This window comes from Festucalex cinctus, chromosome 4, assembly GCF_051991245.1.
Source record: "Festucalex cinctus isolate MCC-2025b chromosome 4, RoL_Fcin_1.0, whole genome shotgun sequence".
NCBI classification, from domain to species: Eukaryota; Metazoa; Chordata; class Actinopteri; order Syngnathiformes; family Syngnathidae; genus Festucalex; species Festucalex cinctus.
In genome coordinates, this window is record NC_135414.1 from 16,533,793 (window position 1) to 16,555,090 (window position 21,298).

Consider the following 21,298-nt stretch of genomic DNA (forward strand, 5'->3'; position numbering starts at 1 on the left):
AGGCGTGAAAGCATTGGCAAACTTCAGAATAAACGTCTTGACGATAAGCCGCTCTTCAAAGCTTTTGTCTGTTTTTGGAACCTCTGCAAAAAGTTGAAGAAGAAAAACACAAAATTAAAAAATTAAAATGAATCAAATGTGTCTCTTTTTTGGGGAATTATCAATTCCAGACATGATAACATTACATGATAACACTAATATTTATTGTTTGAGTGAATTTGTTTCTTACCAAGTACAGTGAGCCAGCGTGCGACAGCACCATAGATTTCATCTAAGATGATGATAACGATGAGGTTGATGATGGCAGCTGTTGTTTTGACGGTGGCTCGGACATTGTACCGCGCTGCAGGGTAGCTGCTAATGTGTAATGCTGACTTAATGCTAATCCGGTAGAGGATAACTCCAAAGGCAATGACAAAAGTCACTGCTATCTGTGAGAAAGAAGAAAGAGAACATTTTGACGACTCACAATAGAACCCAGTGAAGGATTAATCTACTGCATCACTGCTTTTATGGAAAATTCTGATTGTTGTTGTGTTTTTTTTTTTTAAGTTTTAAAACTTTCACATCTTCAAAGAGATTTATTAACTTGTTTCACAATTTTAAAAGTTTCCCACTTCATGAATTCAGTTAGTCTTAATAAGATCCCCGTTTTCACTAGATGCCCTGAGAAAGCCACAGTAACAGTAGCAGCAAGCCTTATTTCATATAGTTGGCCATTTTTTTTTCCACTTTCTTTTTCCATTCAAATTTGACAAATTCGACCTCTTCTGTGCGGTGTGTCAATATTTCAAGACACATTTTTGTCACTTCACAGCATCTTTAACCATTTTTTAAATAGGCCACAGGATACTGTTGAGTTACTCTGCATAAAACGACTAATATATACATTGCGCTTTTACAATTGTGTAGCGCATATTGGATTCCTCATGATTCCTGTGTGGGAATGACACCGGACCCAAAAGACAACCCTCTCTTCGGCCGGGAAGTCGTTTCTGACTCACAATTTTAATGTAGGCATGAACCAAATTGACAAATAACATTTCTACTACTACAGTCATCTCAGTGTTTGTGAACTGGCAACTGCAAAAGGTGATCACAAGTGCAAGATGCTCAACTCATGTTTTCCCCAATTTAACCGAACGATAAAATAATGCAACTTCATGTCTATGCAATACGTAGAACTCTATGACATATTTTAATGTATGCAATCTTTAATGGCTGTGGGTTCATAATCATTGCATGATCGACATGAATTACTTTGCATGTAGTAAGAATCACACTTTTGAATTAGAACATGTTTTATTTCACGTCCACAGGGGTCATACTGTACTGCAATGACGCTCCTTTAATTTGACTTTGTAGCCGAGGTTAATGCCGGAATTAGCCTTTGCACTCGCAAATATTGAATCAACCTTATTAAAGCAGAGCAACATTCGCTGCAATGGCATGGATCGTACGATGGCTGTACATTGGAAGGTCGATTATTTTTTTATTTAGGAGCTTCATGGTATGGGATGCGTCAACATTTAATTTGACTTAAATTATGCACACTGAATAAAGCATAATGAGCACAAAGGATATTGTGAAAACATTTCTTTAAAAATGCTGTTAAAGGATCAAATTGAAAGTGACGCGTTACTCACCATGAAAGCCATCATGGCCACAGTATTCAAGTAAGCTGGCAGTCTGTCTGTACATGTCAGCTTCACTTTCTCATCCTAACATAAAAACATACACTGAGTTAAAATACACAAACATAAAAACACTGCATCTGGAGCTAACTGGATTACCGAATACAGTAGTTGAAAATATATACTGTACACTGTTTTATAGCCACAGCCTGGTCATTATATAAAAATATGGTACACATACCCCAAACATATATTGTACAGTCAACAGAATGGCTGTGCGTCTCCAGTGGAGCATAGCTCATTCAGCCTCAAGCTACTATGTCATCATCAAGCCAACAGAGAATGGGGTCAAGAGACTCAGGCACTCTTTTCTTTATAAGCAAAGAGAAAAATGCTCATTTTTCCCAACATTTGGCTTTTATACATATACTAGTTACAATTTATAATTATAATTTATAATTCACTAATGTATATATGAGGCACAATCAAAAAAACAATGAGCCCCTTTCAATTTACCCGACTTATTGTATACTGTAGTTCATATTTTTTAATAGCCACGTCCTGTAAGCCGTTTTGGAAATATCATCATTAAGGTGTCCATCAGGAGCAAAGAGCTGATTGAATAATAATACACATTTTGAAAATATTGGAGAAAGTTGATGGGAATGGTGCAATAGGCTACGGCCCTGTCAAAAAAGTGAGCAGCAAAGATGAAGAAAAAGATCCAAGTGTAAACAACAGACAAAGAAGTAAAGGGCCATTTTGCGTGGTTAATCCTGGAGACAGTGCTAGGGGTGAGTAACTAGTCAGAGAAGATTGTAAAATCGCAATTGATGATATTCCTGAACTTTTGGAACAAGCCATGGAAGTGCTGCAAATATTGTATTGTGAGGAAACTTGACTTTGGTTTGTGTCACGGGGGTCCAAGACAACTTCCGGACACCCACATGCAAGCCTGTTTTGAAGCTTGTTTGGAGTAATTAAGTGTCACAAAAGTGACAAAACCTTCCTCAACCGTATAGTGACAGGAGATAAGACCTGCGCTCCAATCTTTTGAAAATGTGGTTTTAGCTGGAGTTACTGAATGATACATCAGAATGTCTATCTAGTTTTCTTCCATGTGCTGCTCTCTGTTGTTACTTTGTATTTTTTGTCTATAAAGACTTTTACTTTTTCACTTCTGTGTCCTGCTGGCACTTGGATCCAAATTCTGCTATTCACGTAACAGGTTCCCCTTCCAATTCACTCACATCTCTTTGCTTCCTTTGCTTCTTACAGACATTTAACAATGATGTTATTTACAAAATGACTGACAGCAAGTGGATACGGTCAAACTTTTTTTTTTTTTTTTTTTTTTTTTTTTTTTTTTTTAAACATTCTAAATTTGAAGATACCTATGATGCTGATTGGAGGGCACAGCTTGGTGCACAAATTATTTTTTATTTGAAGATTATTTATTTTGATTATCTTTTCGAGGGGTACGAACATTTTTGTCCAGGCCTGTTTCTTTATTTCATAATTAATAATTATGTTGAACCACAATTGAAAAGCAATGACTGATTTGCATTTTTTACATTTACATTCAAATTGTTTTTTAAAAAATTATTAAATTTGTCAGCGTTGTTATTTTCCTGACCACTTTGGACTTTTCTTTCAGTAACAGAGGGGTACAATTTTGTCCACCCGTGCATTTAGCTTTTATGGGTTTTGGTTGTAGAGTCTTCCACACAATGAAAAGGTTTTGGGTGTGAATCTCTGCTCATAACTCTTTATTGCCTCTAGAGGTGAGAGTAAGAGTGAATGGTTGATTGTCTACGTGTCCTACGGGTGACCAGTGCAGGATGCGCCATGCCTGTCACCCAAAGTTATCTGAGATCGGCCCCAGCCTATGACCCCAAATAGGATAAGCATCATATTTTCAGGGCTTCTTTGACATAATAGCATTTAATCTGTTATAGATGAATGGAAACCTACTGTACATTTACATGTATTTTACCTTAGAGACTGAATTTTCTTGTCTCATTGCTTTTTGCATGACACGGAGCTCATACTCGGCTCGGTTGTGGTCCTGAAAAAGACATAATTCGTTATCGGTAATATCATCTTTGATAAAAAACCTAAGGGGGCTGTGAGTTAAGGAGTTTGTAAATATGTACACATATATGAAATACACCAAACAAATAATAAGGAGAGAAAAAACAGAAATACATGGGTCACAACATCTTTGGGTTAGAAGTATTCCCTTGACAGTGAGTTTCAACTGCAAGATTGGTGTAGTACACAGTCTTGCATCAGACACATCCACACTGAGGATACTTTCACACTAGCACAGTTTGACTGTACTCTAGTTTGTGTCCCCCGTTGGTGGAGTTCAGTTGGACAGATGTGACCACAGGGCTCAGAAATTCTGGCTCCGAAAAAACAACAACCGCACAGAGATTGCCTTACACGTGGTGGTCTCAGTGGGGTTTCAATCGCACTCTAGTGCGGTTCTCATGTGATGTGAAAGCAATTTGACCTTGGTTCACTACAGCCTGCACATGAGCACATCATTTTTTTTTTTTTTTACCCTAAACTGCTCATCTTTGTTTGGGTGATGCACAGTTGAGCAACCACTCCCTGAAATACTATTATAAACTCATAAATACCTATTAGGCCACACATATCTTACATACCCAAAACTGTCATGACGTCATGTTAACTTTTAAGTAGCTAAATCAGTGTTAGTTGTGGATGTGGTTGACGGGAATTAGTCAGGTAAGATCCTCAAACAATTGATGGTTCAATTTTCACATTACTCAACAATGTTTTCCTACCGCTACAGAACCACCAACATTGCTATACTTTACAGGGCTAATAACATTTTTTTCTGAAATGTATTTGATGAGTGCAAAATAATATTTAATTCATGTTCCATGCTCGCATTAATGTTCATATGCAGCCATTCACCCATATAGCAGCCTGCAGTAACAAATGGAATGCAGAAAGAATAAATGCTTAGCGAAAAAGTACAGCTGGCCAAGAAATCCAAAAATTGAAAATAATGCCCCAACGGGAGAGTCACAGGAAGATAAAGAAAGCATTGACAGAGAGGAAGCAGATAATGTCGGTAAAACTTGTACTGAAGACTTACTAAAGTGTTAATAGAGGTAAAAGTAAAGCAAGTCAAACCTTATGTTCCTCCTGCAAAGTACACCATAAACAAAAAAGGGACATGTCAGCCATTGTTTATATGATATACAATAATTCATACATTACAGATAGGCAGCTTTTTTAATAATAGTGGCAGAAATATCAGTCATCAGTATTTTGTGAGATTTTGTAACTTTTTTTCTGAAAACAGATTTTCTTTGTTATTTTCCATAAAATTACCGACTGTTTAATTTGTACACTACATTTGTGCAAATAGCAACAGTAAATATTACATAATCTTAAAAAACTAAATCAGGTAGCTGTAATACACAGCTTTAGTGCTTTTGTACAAGTGCTATAAATATAAAGTGTACCCTTCAGTCTGTTTGAAATACACATAATTCTTTCTTCCTTATACAGTATTTTATCATCTCATATTATTTGACCATGTTGGATGTTGTCAACCATGTATGAGGCACTTGAGGTGTCTCATAATCAACATGTAAAACCACTTCACATCTCTTCTTATCAAGGTGTCAAGGCGTGTCAAGACTACATTTCCTCATTGTTAGAATTGCGTTATTATATTATCATATTTGATAGAATTATGTGTTTTATGTGACATTGGAAAATGATACAAGATTTGTGCCAAAATAATATAAACGCAAACAGAGAATTGTAAAACTCTGTGGAAAACATCTTGAAATACGTTTTGTAATTCAGCTCACCTCCTCTTCCTCTCCAACGCCGGTCAGGTTCCAGACATAGTTAAGTCGCATCTGTCGTCTCTTCCAGTGCTCCATAAAGAGAACAGCTATACAACCAAGCATACACAGTTAAATATAAAACTCATAATGAATATTCAGATTTTTTGTGTTGACACTAATGTGTTGAAACTCATGCCATCGTTGACTAGTCGCTGATGACATCATTGCTATATACAACACAAGTAAGGCATGGCTCAGTGGTAGAGTAGTTATCTCCCAACCCAGAGGTTATGGGTTCAATCCCATGCCATTGTGATGACATCAAAGTATCCTTGCGCAAGATACTGAACCCCCAGTTGTGACTTAATTGACTGGCTTTAATCTTGGATGGATGGATGGATATAAATTATTCTTTTTAAACGTTTTATTTACATTCATTATTTTATTATTATATGAAGTGTGAGTGGTTGTTCGTCTCTGTGTGCCCTGCGATTGGCTGGCAATCAGTTCAGGGTGTACCACGCCTACTGCCCGAAGCCGGCTGGGATAGGCTCCAGCACCCCCGTGACCCTTGTGAGGAGTAAGCGGTTATGAAAATGGATGGATGGATATATTATATGAAGGAGATTTACAGTAAAATTGAGTATTATTTATAGAGGAAAAGAAATTGTATTTACCCCACAGGGCCATGAAGATGGAGAAAAAGACAGTTGCCGGGTTATCGAAGAGGTGGCTGGCTCGTGCAGTACCGCATGCTGTCACAAGTTTCCAGTAGCTACAAGCGTGATCACAAAGTGGGCACATTGTGATGTTGTTCCTTGGATCACAAATCTCCATACTATAGGGAGACAGAATTAGAACAATTAATGAAGGGGAAAAAAAAGATTATGCATGTGAAGCATTTGAGTTTTGTTCTACATTAAATAATTTGGTGTTTTTGTTTTGGTTTGTTTTGTTTTTTTAAGAAATTCAACAAATCATATATTGATCATATATTGTTTCATTAGGAATTTAGGAATGTACAATTTCATCAGAAATTTAAAAACAAATAGATACATTCTCTTTTATGATGACTGGATTCCTGCATTAAAGTAACAAGTTTCTGCTTGTTCATCAAATGTCTTATAAATCAAAAATTTCCAGTATACCTTGGTATATTATCATCAACAGTGGCACAGCCATAAAGGAATACAATTACTCCAACGATGGCAGCAGGGATTAACATCTGTGTGTAGACTCCCAGCCAGGCAAAGTAGAGTCCAACCTTCTCCCCAAAATATTTCCTGTGGGGGAAAAAAACAAACAAACAAAAAATAATAATGAAAATGTAATCATTTTCGTCTCTTAGATGTACGTATCACAATGAAAATGTAAACAACTCTCAATAGATCAATGTTACATTTTAATATATATATATATATATATATATATATATATATATATATAATATTATTAACATAATGCTGGCAGATTGAAAAAAAATAGCGATCATAAGCGAGTGCTATGCCAGCATAGGTCACAGAAGTGATTTACTCTCATTTTTATTAACACTAAGAAAATAAAGACTATGTCCTGTCATGTAATCAACTGGAGTTAGTACACAGCTTCTCATAGATACTCTCGCGAGAGAATCATGTAATTCCAAAACTCCAAACCAACTAAAATGACAAAATATGTCAACATTTGTTTCGAGTTTGATCTTTCTGTGGCTATGATAGAGCCCAATTTAAATAGTTATATATTCAGCTATTTGAAATGCTGAAAAACATTTGTTGGCAAATGTAACATTATAATGGATTTATCAATTTCATGTTGTTTTGACAAGATAGTGGGCATACATTTGATGTACATTTAACACTGCTTTAAAAGAAGTAAGCAAGAATAAAATAAATAGATGCATTCTAAGCAATCAAACAGAATTTTAGTTCTCTGAATCGAAATATAATCAAATTATGGATGGACAGTTTCCTACCTGAACGCTACAATCTGTAAGAAGACAGTGGGGTAGATTCACTCAGAATGCGCTGCGTCTGCTAAGAGCGCAAAATATTGCTCCACATCTGCACCCGCAGTCTGCGCCCAGTTAACCACCTCTTCACGAAGGATATTGCTCTAATCATATACAAACACGCCCACAAATTCTGACAGCTGGGAGCGAATTTGCGCCTGATTTACCACACATGGCAATAGATTTGCGCAAAGAATATGGTAGTATAGTAGCTAACAGTTGCGAGAAAGATGGAGAAGCCTAATGATTGATTTTTTTTTTTTTTTTTAAATAACAGATCTATGTTACGCCAAAACTCGCCATCTGACTGAATGAGTGAGGAAATGTGTGGCTGAAAGGAGGCGGAGACAGAGAGAACCTTGAGGTTCATTGTGGTAAACCTGCTACCAACTAGGTTAGGTTCATAGATTCTCATAGACTCTGTTACTCCAGTAAATGACTGAGACTTTAAGTTACCTCTTTTATGAAACAGGCTAGAGTTACCCCCTTTTCTCTGGTTTCAGTTACCTCCCTTTCTGAAATGGAAAACGTAGTTTCTCGCATTTCAGGGTTAAGAGACTTAGGGTTCTCACTAAACCTGCTTTGTGAAATGGACCCCGTTAATTTTCCCGCCTTATATTAGGAGCAGTACAATGAATCTCACCTAATTAGTCCAATGGGCTGATACTTGTAGAAGACACTGTAGCTGGCCCATTCTTCATATAGTGTCTGTGAAGAGAGATAGTCAGTAAACATTCCAATTACCGGTATATGGAAATAACCATATGAATTACACATTATGCTAACTTGACGATTGAGCTACTGTCAACAATTATAGAATATTTTCTGAACATTGGTGATAATGAGCAGGCATTTGACGTTGACCTTGGGCAGGTCGTCAAATTGACTAACACGGAGAGCCATGTGCTGGCATGAAAATCAGGATCCGTCAGGATTTGTGCCCCACCACAGATGCACCGCACACAGTGAATAAATGAAACAGTGGATCAAAACAAAAAAACAGAATTCATAAAATAAAAAAAAATAAATAAAAAAGTTTGCTTTATTTCTTAAAACAATCACGTCAGTTCAACATGAAAAATTTTACTTAATGTAAACCAATTTTAAATGTTGAAACACACTACCGGTATATATATTTTAAGTTGTCTCAACTCAAGATTTAAAAATATGATAATGTGATGAATTTCTCAGTTATCCTCATTCCAAACATTACACTCACATGTGCACCCAATGATAATCTACAGTCTTCCCTGAATCTAACATGCACATGTTTGGACTCGTGCCTATTTTAGGGTACACCTATCAAATACTTTTTTGTTCATCTGGATGTGCTACAGGTGCCACAGGGATCCGTTAAACCTATGTAGGGGGCGCTACGGAGCCATTTTTCTGTTATCATGTATGTCGACTTTACAATATAAAATTTTTCGCCAGGCCTGATGTGTGTGTAAAGTTTGGTGAGTTTTCGTTCACGTTTAGTGTCTCAAAAATGCTTGTGTCTGTTGGTTACCTTTCTGTCATTGGACTGGGCATTGACTCCCTCTATCTCCCCCTGTAACATTCAAACACCATTAAATTCAATATCTTCAACACACCAGCACAGAATTTAGAAGTTGCATGATAATTATTTGTTTGAGGCCACACATTCTATAAAACGGTACCAGAATTCTGCAGCCTCTGGGGCCATCCCCACATACTGAAAATGTTACCTGCTCTCAGATACTCACATCATGAGGAGGATAAGCGGCTGTATAAACACCGTTGGCAAGCAGACTGGTGATCCCTGTGAGAATTGATATCATAATCCAAAACATAACAGACATAATACTCATAAAATATATACAAAAAGTGATTTTTATTTTTTTTGGTGTGTCTTCCTGTATTCGCTGTAATATAAAATTTTAGTTTTTAGAACATAAGCAAAAATAAACAGGATTACAGTACTGTTTTTAAAAATCCTGCAGTGATCCAGGCTTGCAGGAAGCAGAGTTCACTTATTCTCTGGTTTTAATTATATTCAGATAGTCGTCTATGTCTATTCGCGTGGGATCAGGTGAGCCCTTAAATAGGAATAATACCTGTATAATTGACGGCAATTTAAATGCACTGGGTATTTTTTTTTTTTTTTTTAAACAAACCTGGGGAAATGGGGCAAACAGATAGGTTTCTGGTGTACAGGTACATGTATGCTGTAATTAAGCCAATGCTGTGCAATATGTAACAGCATCATTTACCATGTTTGTAATTGGGAATGAAAACAACAAAACTAAGTAGCAAATGTTGTGTTATTTATTTTTGAGCAGCACATCCTCAGCTGCAAGATTATCCGCTTGGCCTGACTCGACTCTTCAACTACTAATGTAGTTTCTCTTGGAATGTCGCTTCAATAACTGGGATAGCTACAAACAATGATTTCCTCCAGCATTTATGTGCTCACCCACCTCCCTGGACTACCTGTTGCTTTCACGAGTCCCAGGTGGCCTCCCAGGTGGTTTTACCTTCACATGGATGACGACACATCCAGCCCAGCAGTGGAATTTATCTTTAACTCTCAGTGCACTACAATCTTGGACGGAGTTGCTCCATTCAAATCTAATAATGTTACTCGTGAGAAACCATGCCCTTGGATAAATAGTAATATCTTGGACTTAAGAAGATTGTGGCGGAAAACTGAAGGCTTGTGGAAATCCACCAAATTAGAGGCTCACATACTGTATCTTAGGGTCCTTATTTCCTCCATAAATAATCTGACAAAAGAGGCACAATATAAATATTCTTATCATTTGATAACATCAAACAAGGTAAATCCAAAGGTGCTATTTGTCACAATTAACTCACTTGTGTCCTGCGGTGCTCCTACTGCTCCCGTGTTCGGAAAAGGTAGTAATGACTTTTTAAACTTTTTTTTTTTTTTTTTTATTGACAAGGTTAGAGATATTCAAGAGAATATCCCATTTACATTATATTTCAGTTTGATAGTAAGGTTAGGCTGATTGATGCTGTATGTGTGACATTTACTAAATAAATGTGTGTTCTAGAAATTCCAACCTGTTTAAATCATCTGTAACTCCATAACTCCATAATTAAACATAGTAGCGACTTCAGATTATGCACACTTGATATCAGATTTTTATCCTTCATGTTGCTCTTAAAACCAAGCAAAGGCAATGTGGTACCCCTAGGGGTTGCTGAGGGAATTACAACTCCCCTTCAATACCATCCAAATTATTGATTTGTCGCTAACGACGACCCAATTATCGCTACACTAATAAAAACATGCTAAGTTAAATACATCTCCTGTGAATTGGAATTGAAATTGGAGGTGCTAAGTAATACAGGCATACAGTGATATGTAAAATTTCATACTTGACATGCAACAGTTAATCAGGTAAATATTAATTACCGGTAAATGAACATCTGCATTCTACCATTTATTCACATATCTCTGTCATTTATTTGTAAACCAAAACGTAGCAGTCTAAATGAAAGTATTAAAAACTGAATTAAAAGCTACTGAATTCAATTTCGAAATGATACTGCCACATGTTGACGAAAAATTAAACTGCAACAGCCTTCTTCATATACACAACGGGTACTTGATGTCCATCCGCAGACAGAAGGGCGGGAAATTCGAACCCGAATCCAGTCTTGTGTAAAGATATTTTTTGGCCAAATTGTTACAGAGAGCAGATTTAAAGAAAAAAAAAATGCATGTGTGTATCCTCATCACATTTGACAGCCAATATCTATCTATCTATCTATCTATATTAATGTAGCAGTTATTGACATTTTAAAATGTTAAATTATATTACTTATAATTTACTCTAATTAATGTAAATCAATAAATTACTTAAAAAGGTAAATAAAATGAACATGTAAAATACTTTTGCAAATAAATTCTTTTTAAATGTAATTAATAATTAAATCAAAAGCTTTCTTTAAAAAAAACCCAAAATAAAATACAAATCTCTTCAATAAATGTTTATCCTGTTCAGCCAAGGAGTGCTTTGAGTTTTGGACCCATGTGCAAAACAATTTGACACCAGCACACCACAGCTAGAAGGCATTTGTTATTCATTTAAGCTATCCACACTGCTTGTCCTCATTAGGGTCATGCGTGAGCTAGAGTCTCTAAGCTAGCATTGGGCAACGTTGCAGGGTTCACACTGAGCTGGTTGCTAGCCAATCACAGGGCATCGTTTAAGCTGGTGTTGAAAAAAAGATATCTGTTGATAGTGATAATAATAGCTTTATGTTTTCTCATGACACACACACACACACAAACACACACACACACACACACACACACACACACACACAGAGAAGACCACAAACAAATGTGCATGCATCAATCCATTTTAAGTACAACTTATCCTTATTTGGGTGATGGGCATGCTGGGGTCTGTCCCATCCGACTTTGGGTGGTACACACCCTACACTGAGTTGCAACCAATTGCAGGGCACTTTTAGACAAGCAAATATTCACAAGCACATTCACATTATAAGGACATTCACTTTCAGATCAAGTTAAAGTCTTCAGTTGCCCTGTGCTTGTTATGTAAACAGAAACACTGACGTTTGTTTTATGTTCCTGAGGGGAATTTCTCCAAGGAGGTTCAAAGCTCTCACACATTTTTTCTTAGTTGTTTTGTAAGATTTCTCGACTCATTCTCGAAATTTGCTAAATAGTAATTACATTTCTCAATTTTTTTTTATACAAATAGCAAAACATGGATTACCTGGAGGCCTACATTTTCTCAATGACATATACACAAAAAAAATTATATTTATGATATACAGCCGGGAAACATTACAACATACATGACTTGTTAAAAAGAAATACTGTTCAATCAGAAATTTAGATTTAGTTGTACCTCAACATGAATGGTATCATAGAGAATCGGACAAGCCGTTTTTGCTTCCAGTGTATGGTGAGCAGTAGAAAGGCAGGGTTTAGCATACAAAATTTTAATTTGCTAATGTTTCATTCACAACTCTGTTACCCTGGTGACTGAATCGGAACTCCTCCTCCTTCCCTAGCAATCTCCACCAGCTACTTAAGACTTTCCCTAATCTCAGTGTTACCTTTCTTCACGTTTTCAGACAATCTGCGTGCAAGAATACCTCTCTGGTTTCTCTGCCTGCATGCGTTTCCGTTCTATGTTATATTTGGTAAACACACCACCATATGGGTAACTCTCATCCTGAGGGTGAGCTATTCGGGAAATAGTAAAGGCACAATCAGAGGCATAAGAATCACGTTTTTTTTCCTCTCTTTTTATTCTATTGGAGTGTGTGAGTACTTTTGATTTCAGACCAAGACATATGAAAAGGTATCACTGATCTATCTACAGTAAATCCTACTTCCTTCTGGAAATTGAATATACTGTGTGCAGTAATTATGGTTGGGTAGGGTTCAAGTCCTGGGTCCTGTGTGGTTTATGAATGTTTTCCTTCATGCTTACATGACATTGGCTGTTAGGTTACTCGAAATTGTCCAGAGGTGTAAGTAACTATATGCGTGAATGGTTAGTCTATATATGCCCTGCAATAAAATGGCTGGCGACCAGTGCAGTGTGTAGCCCGCCTCTTGCCCAAAGTCAGCTGTGAGAGGCTCCAGCTCATTTGCAACCCTAATGAGGAATGAGTCCATTCATCCATCCATCCATTTTCTTGACCGCTTATTCCTCACAAGGGTCGAGGGGGGTGCTGGAGCCTATCTCAGCTGGCTTTGGGCAGTAGGCGGGGTACACCCTCGACTGGTTGCCAGCCAACCGCAGATGAGATGCATGGATGAATATGACGTGATTCAGGAAGATATTTCCATCCCACTTGTTTTGGACCGTCTCATGAACAAATAAGACCAGCAGCAGATGTTTACATTGCTTGAATACAAAATAACACATTACTCATATACAAATGCATGCCAGCGATGCAGTGATATATACCTCCACAAAAAGTGTGCAAGAAGCTGCCTGGATTCATACAGCTGAATTAGGTCAAAATTTTGGATTTTCTTACAAATTTGTGCATTGTCCCTTACAAACAATAAATGGGGGGAACAAAAAAAACAAAACAAAAAAAACATATCATGGATATAATGGACTTGGATTTGTAGTTGACAAAGAAATTAGAGTGATTTGAAGAATTCTTACCCATTGAGTACATGGCACTTGTACATCTTGTCCTTTTGAGCACTTCATACACCTGGCAACACAGAAAACATCAAAGTTATTTATTGATTTATCTAGTATAATAATAATAATAATAATAATTAAATATATATATATATATATATATATATATATGAGTTGTTTGTGTTTAAGCCACACCTTTTCATACTGCATGAATTCATTATTTATATTTATACTTACAATTGAGCTCCTTGTCTTGCTGTCAAAGAAGTTACCTCTGTCAGATAGATCAAATCTAGAGACGACAGCCAAAACAGATCCCATTTTGGATGCTTATTTAAGCTATAATTTCAATTACATGTTATTATGAATAACTATCAACAGTTCGTACTACTCAATATACAATAAAGCAAGTAAAAATACAATAATATGGGTGCAATATACGGTCTCATTTCAGGTGACTATGCTGGGTGTCAGTGTCATTTTGTATTAAAAAAAAAAAAAAAAAAAAAAAAAAAAAAACATACATTGCATAGCGCAGAATGATCATGCTTAAATCTCATCTTAAATATCACACTGCTACCATTATTGAACAAACAAAAAATATTCATGCCAACAAGGTGTATTAGTGGTGAAACAAAAACGTTCAACCCAATAAGATTTTACTCACAGGTGTTCCTTTTCTCTGGAAAACGGGTGAGAGAGTGGTTTCACACTTTGTGGCTTATTGGTGTCCAATTTTGGGTGCAAAGGAGATGTGACTTTGTGAATGAACAGTCGGATCTTTTCAACAATATTATTTCCTTGATTAACTTCAAAAACCTGTAAGGGAGGAAGAGGAACAAAATAGTGTTCATTTGAACTGAACATTGCCTGTCAGTGGTTTACATTTTCTTTGATCTGACAATTCATTCGTGTTGATCATGTATGAAATGCATCACCTTTGAATTTGTAATGTTACATAAGCATATAACTTTATACGGTTTGACAAAAACAAAAATTGTGCATATAATACAGGGAATCCTCAGTTTACGTTGGAGTTCCATTCGTATGGCGGCAGAACCCAAAGATAATTTAAAATGCACTGTAGTCCAGCACTAACTTGCTATAATGCAGTAATTAGAGTAAATAGCATGAAAATCGAATGCTAGGACGATTTTCATGAAACATGAAACCATACTGTGGTTGTTAACCTGGGCCGCAACAGATCTTGTATGGAATTCTTGCGATGAGCGCTCATAATCATTTGGCAAGGTTTTAAGCCGGATGCCCTTCCTGACGCAACACTCTGCATTTACCTGGGCTTGGACTGGCCTACAATTTGCACTAGTTTGTGCCCCCGATCCTGCGCAGTCTAGTGGTGAAGTCAGAATTACAGTCAAAATACTGTTTGAATGAAAACTATTCTCGGCCATCCATCCATCCATTTTCAATTCCACTTATCCTGTTGAGGGTCGCAGGGTGCTATCCCAGCTGACTTTGGAAAAAAGGTATACTACATCCTGAACTGTCCGCGCCAGTCCGTCATAGAGAACATACAGAGACAGACGACCACGAACACAGTCAGTGAGTGGGAACTGTACCCACGCTGTTTGCACCAAAGGCGTATGTACCACTCTCTACCAGCTATCAGTGACTGTCATGAACAATGTATGTGACGATGTATCCCTATTCCATTGCACAAACTGGTTAATTACTCCCATTCTGAATCTCATATGCAGTTAGCCGGCATGTAAACCAAGGACTCCCTGTACTCACTGAGATGAATATCCATATTAATCATCACCTTTAGTCCTGAGGAATAGACAAAGTGATGGCTTTTCTCTAAAGTGTAAATACACATTTGATTAATTAATCCCTGAATCTGGACTTCTTAGTGTGTACCTTTTTTGTTGGCATCTTGAGCTTCATGAACTCAGCCTCCCGACACAGGACATTCCATGGGGCATGGATCTTCAAAAAGCCAATTCCAGGGACCTTGCACTGTTTAGAGTTTCAAAGAGATACTGTACATGCATAAACCATTGACAGTTGCACAGCAGATACATATTTTATTGTCTTCTGTTGATATTATCTTTTCTTTTAGTGTGAATTAATTACAATTGTAATTCATTTATGACATATTAGAGTCAATATTAAATGGTGTGTCTATTTCTTTATTTTTGGTACTTAAATCCATATTGGAGGGGGCACCCTGTAGTTTAAATAAGCCGGAGTGACTTTGTACAAAATCACCAGAGCCGCATTTAGTTTTGTTGAATAAACAGTTTCTCATTGGCTAACAGTGTTAGCTTGATAAAGTAGCACTGACTTGTTTGGTAAGTGGAGTTGTTTGGCTGTTTATGCAGTTTATACAGAACTGAACTGCTGCATCCACAAGTTAAAATAATTTGACTTCACAATCTGCGCTCTTCGTCCACAAGTATAAGCAAGCAGCCAATCAGCCAATATAATGACATTATATTAAGACATCTGAAAAAGTTTAAAATTGCAGCAACAAGAAGTAAAGCAATTTGCAAATTGAGGATTATTATTGGAATTTTTATTGCTATTAAACACATGGACTCATCAAAATACCTCAAACGATAACGAATTATTGAACATGTCTTGCTCAAAGTTATTAAGTTTCTAATAAAACATACAAAATGAACATGGGTCACTGTAGCCTTTTATTCAACCAGCCTCTCCAGAAACAATAAATGGGTTCAGTGAAAAATTAAGCAAAATATCAATGCAAAAGGATGTGTAAAATGCTGTTTGTTTGTTTTTGTTTTTTTTAATTAGAACTTATTGACTGCTCCTCAAAGGAAAAAGTTATTTCAAGCCTTGCTTAATATACAGTACATACGGTAGATAGTAGATACATAGAGTACAGTATTACTACCGGCAATTTTCCACAATATGTCTCCTTTGATTGATAGTGAAGCTCATTTGATTCTTTGTAATTATTCAATGAAACATCTATGAATCTAACATTAGTTTATTTAGCATGCAAACTGCACCCGACTCAAAAAAGTTTGTCTTACCTCATCGGACTTTTCCAATTCCAATCCAGTCTCTATGAGGTTTTCTTCAAACTCTTCGCGCCTGAGTCGCTTGTCATCTTCATGAATTTCAGGGTCTTCTTTGGGCTGTAATGGTGCACGGCTGCTTCTCATGCTCAAACTACGTCGAAGCCGGCGAATGAAGTTGTCGTCTCCAAACTTGGGGGATTTTCGACGAATATTGCCAGGCTTATGGATGTGGTAAGCAAGCACATAGTCCACTCGCCGTTGGCCATCAGCAAAGTATGGGCCTAACTGAGGGCACAATGGTGCTCTGTCTTCAGCATTAAGATTTTTCATGGGCTAGAGGAAAGAAAGAGAAAAACACAAAGAGAATGATAGATTTTGTTTTGTGAATTGTTTTTTTAATTATTTCTTTCACAAAGGTACTGTAATCCTACATATATATATTTATACACACACACCATAATTATTTGTTATGCATTGTAAAATAAGTAGGTTCAGCCCTTATGCTGCTCAGTGCAGAGTTGTCAAGAGTAAGTGTTAATCATATTTGACCTTAAATTTATTTCACTTAGAACAAACACAAACAGGGCCCTGCCCTGCTCCAGGCAGATAAAGGTGGCAAGACGATGAATAATATTTACATAATTTAAAAAAAAACAAAAAAAACAAACAAACAGCTGCAACAGTTCAACAGTTGCCATTTTTTCATGTCTATTTGGATGTCTCATGATCTTTGTTTTGGTTGGATTTTAGTCATGTGTGTTTGTGTGTATTAAGACACAGGGAGCAGACGAGAGGATTTTTTATTTTTATTTTTTTTTAACTAGTATCCAAGTGGGCGGCACGGTGGATAACTGGTTAGCACGACCCAGTGCTGCGGATGCAAGATCGAGTCCAGGCTCTGGCCTTCCTGGGTGGAAATTGCATATTCTCCCCGTGCCTGCGTGGGTCTTCTCCGGGTACTCCGGTCTCCTCCCCACATTCCAAAGACATGCATGGCAGGTTAAATGGCCGCTCTGAATTATTCCTAGGTGTGCTTGTGGATGATTATTCGTCTCTGTGTGCACTGCAATTTTCTGGCAACCAGTTCAGGGTGTACCCCGCCTACTGCCCGAAGCCGGCTGGGTGAGCTTCAGTGCCCCCGCGACCCTTGTCGATAGTATCAAAGTATTCACAAACATCAATATCTGTTACTGTGTTTTATTTGTTTTGGATTGCAATTAATGTAAAAGTCCGCCCAAAAGGTCAATTTGTGATATTTTTATATCCTCTCTAAAGATGGCTGTTCCACGGTAGAAAATAAATTGCATAATTAAATTTAATTTTAAGTGTGCTGCTGTAGTTAGTCTGTGTGCCCTGTGATTGGCTTTCGACCAGTTCAGGGTGTGCTCCGCCTCCCACTCATTGACAGGTGGGAGAGGCTTCCACATGTCCGCGACCATGGTGAGGATAAGCGGTTCGAAGGATGGATGGATGGATGGATGGATGGATTTGCTGCTGGATCGAAATAAGTTACCAAGTAACCAAGATATTAGTAGGGTTATAATATATTTTGTTAATAAATTCAATCTATTCCTGCTTTGGGTACGGCTCAAGATTTAAATAAGCTTTTGTCAGATTTGATAGTTTGGTCACAGACTTTCCCAATAAGTGTTATGCTTGTCTTTCATAAGTGTGGGAACTGAATTGCGTTAAAAAGTACAAAACACTCAAATTTGATCTTTCCTGGCCTGGCTCAGCACCCATAAACCTCTGATTCTGGAATCGGCCCAAGCAAGGGAGCTTTTTTGTTCCATTTCTACACACCAATGATATTTTTTCCTACATCTTCTATAGTTTGTCTTTGGTTGGTCAAAACAGCCACTCCTTTCGTTAGCTCTCTTTATCTTTATATTAGTACAGATGGTAGATTTCGCCAGTCCAAACTTTCCAGCCAGATCACAAACAACAAATGCCATTGTCATGTTTAGCTATTACTTCCTTCTTTTTTTCAATAGAAATTAGGCTTCCTAATACAGCAACACTATTGTGTTGTGTAACACTACTGCTAGCAAGTTAACAGTTTGTTTGGCGCATGATACACAAATGGAGGTTTATGATATTGAGCTCAACAAGTCCTCCAACGATAACGACCATTTAGGTCGTTTTACCATGCATCAAAATACGACCATGTGTCACGTACTGTAGTTTAACGACCTCTATTGGTCATGTTAAATAGCGAAAAAAAAATCCCGAACTGAGACTCGAACCCGGATCTTCTGCACAAAAGACGAACATCTAACTTACTGAGCTAACCATCCAGTAAAACAGTCACTGAACAAATAGCTCAGTGAGATAAACACTCGTCATTAGATCAGACGGACCGGATTTGAAACCCTCTTTAGTATTTTTCCACTATTTAACATGGCCACTAGAGGTCGCTAAACTATAATAAGTAACACATGGTCGGCACCTTTTCAAAACAAACTACAGTATGTGGTCGTATTTATTGGAGGACTGTCTCGAGCTCAAGCACAACTTTGCCTTTCACTCAATTAAGTTTCAAGTGTTAACCTTCAAGTTTCAATTTAAACAGATCCTAAGACATTACTTTTTGGCTAAACCTGCCAAGTACGGTGGCCCTAATGTGCAAAACACAACAACAAATCAAAAAACACCACCCCCACCCCCACCCCCAACAACAACAACAACACATAATTTCTAACAGTGAATCTTAAAACAAAGAACTAAACAGAAAATAAAAAACACCCCAATACAACATTAAAAAAATCACAGCAAATTAAAAAACAAAAACAAATGAAAGATAAATAGCAAAACAAAAACAAAACAAACAAAAAAACAAAAAAACAACAACAACACAATCAAAAAACTGCAAATCAACAAACACAAACACACGGATAGAGTACAAGGACATTAATTTACCAGAAGAGGTGGATGCCTTATGTGAGGAAGATCAGACGCATCCAACCTGGGGTGTATTTCACAAAGCAGCTTCAACAAATTGTGAGATTAACCCTGAACGAGTTCACATCCCCTCAGATAGGAGACCCGCGTTTTCTGTTCCAGCACAGCTGATTCCAGTCAGTCATATCAATGCTGATTAGGTGCACCTGGAGGAACGGGGAAGCCGAGCCGCGCCTTCTGCTTCCGCAATTTTTTATTTATTTTTTTGCCCCTTTCAAATGAAAATCTTAATGCGATCATACGGCAAATTTGAACATGTCTTCATTTAAAAAAAAAAAAGTGCAACACCGCAGCGGATCCACATAGAGCAGGGGTGTCAAACTCATATTAAAATATATTCCCAAGTGGCCCGCATCGGTAAAATAACGGTATATAACTTAAAAACCATGGTCGTCAATTATACGCAGATTTGCGCTATTTGTGTGCCAGCCCGAAATTATGGAGCTCAACTGTAATCATATTTTGATTGTGGCTGACTGATTAATTAGTCCAACATTACATTTTTATTTTTATTTTTTTAACTTTACAAAATCATCTCGTGGGCCGGATTAAACCCCTTTGTGGGCCTGATCCGGCCCGCGGGCCTTATGTTTGACACCCCTGACATAGAGGAAGGCGGCCTGGGAGAACATTGCTGCTCGAGTCAATGCGTAATTTTAAATGTAGTCTTTGCAATCACAATAATATTACAGAGGAAACCTGTTGAATGATGGCTTATAAATTCATTCTCAGGGAGAAGTGCACTTGACTTAAGATGAAATTTAAAAACATTATTCAAATGGGTATAAGAAAAAAATGTAGCGCAATACATATATGCTGCGATGTGAGCGCACTTGACTACGTCTGCTAATGCTGCAAATGTAAAGACTGATTAAGTTGTGTATGTATGGACTGTGATGTGAAACGGTGCGGAAATGCCAGCATATATATGTGCGGTCTGATAACAATCTTGCGACGAATACTTAATTCCCTGCGCAATTAAGCGGCACCTTCATCAATAGGTTCATTGTCAAAATGACATGCCATGTTCGTGACAAAAGTTTACGCTATAGACTACAGGCGTATTTACGCAAAAATTAGGAAATTCAATGTTCTGTGTGGCTGAACGGAGGCGGGTACGGGAAAAACTCGAATTTCATTGTGAAAAACATGCTAGCGAACAGGTTAGGTTCATGGACCATGTTACTACGGTGACTGGCCGAGAGCTTAAATGACCTCTTTTAATGGAAACAGGCTCGAGTCCCCTCATATCCTCTGGTTTCAATTACCTCCATTTCTGAAACTGAAAAAGCAGTATCCCACTTTTCAGGGTTTCTTTACCCAGATTTCTCACTAAACCTGCTTTGTGAAATACACCCCTGCTTTATGAACTAGACCCCAGGGCTCCCATCGTCAAGTCCTCATATCTCAATTCATGTTGCTACTCAACTCCCAATTCCCAAGTCCAATCTCACATCTTTCAATTTTTGTCAATCAAAATAGTGATTCTAGCCAACTTAAGTCCAAGTCTGGCTCCTTTCCTCATCTCTATTTTTTTTTTTTTTTTGACAGAACTAGAGTGACATCAACTACTGGCAAATAATTCATTTTTGTGTGTGTGTGCGTGTGTGTGTATTTTACATACTTGGCCGAATAAAATAATCCGGATTCTGATAGCTAATGATTAATGAACAACTCGAGCTGTAACTGGTACAATTTGCAGGGGCAC

General features: G+C 37.4%; 1 protein-coding gene across 4 annotated transcripts in view; it reads right to left on the bottom strand.

Moving 5' to 3' along the window:
* The window catches only part of ano1a (anoctamin 1, calcium activated chloride channel a), a 41,853-nt gene that overhangs the window by 9,665 nt on the left and 10,890 nt on the right, over positions 1-21,298 (bottom strand). For 2 of the 4 annotated variants that reach the window (XM_077519319.1, XM_077519317.1), the window contains exons 3-18: positions 16,642-16,962; positions 15,500-15,598; positions 14,286-14,437; positions 13,856-13,910; positions 13,637-13,688; positions 9,209-9,264; positions 8,992-9,033; positions 8,125-8,189; positions 6,622-6,756; positions 6,151-6,311; positions 5,495-5,580; positions 4,806-4,817; positions 3,631-3,702; positions 1,647-1,721; positions 230-431; positions 1-83 (exon numbers count right to left, since the gene is read on the bottom strand). The exon at positions 1-83 is cut by the window's left edge and continues 29 nt beyond it. In XM_077519319.1, coding sequence (XP_077375445.1) covers positions 1-83; positions 230-431; positions 1,647-1,721; positions 3,631-3,702; positions 4,806-4,817; positions 5,495-5,580; positions 6,151-6,311; positions 6,622-6,756; positions 8,125-8,189; positions 8,992-9,033; positions 9,209-9,264; positions 13,637-13,688; positions 13,856-13,910; positions 14,286-14,437; positions 15,500-15,598; positions 16,642-16,962 — 1,668 coding nt within the window. Of the gene's footprint in view, positions 84-229; positions 432-1,646; positions 1,722-3,630; positions 3,703-4,805; positions 4,818-5,494; positions 5,581-6,150; positions 6,312-6,621; positions 6,757-8,124; positions 8,190-8,991; positions 9,034-9,208; positions 9,265-13,636; positions 13,689-13,855; positions 13,911-14,285; positions 14,438-15,499; positions 15,599-16,641; positions 16,963-19,548; positions 19,724-21,298 lie in introns of those variants that run through there. The other 2 variants (XM_077519320.1, XM_077519318.1) reach the window with 2 other exon arrangements.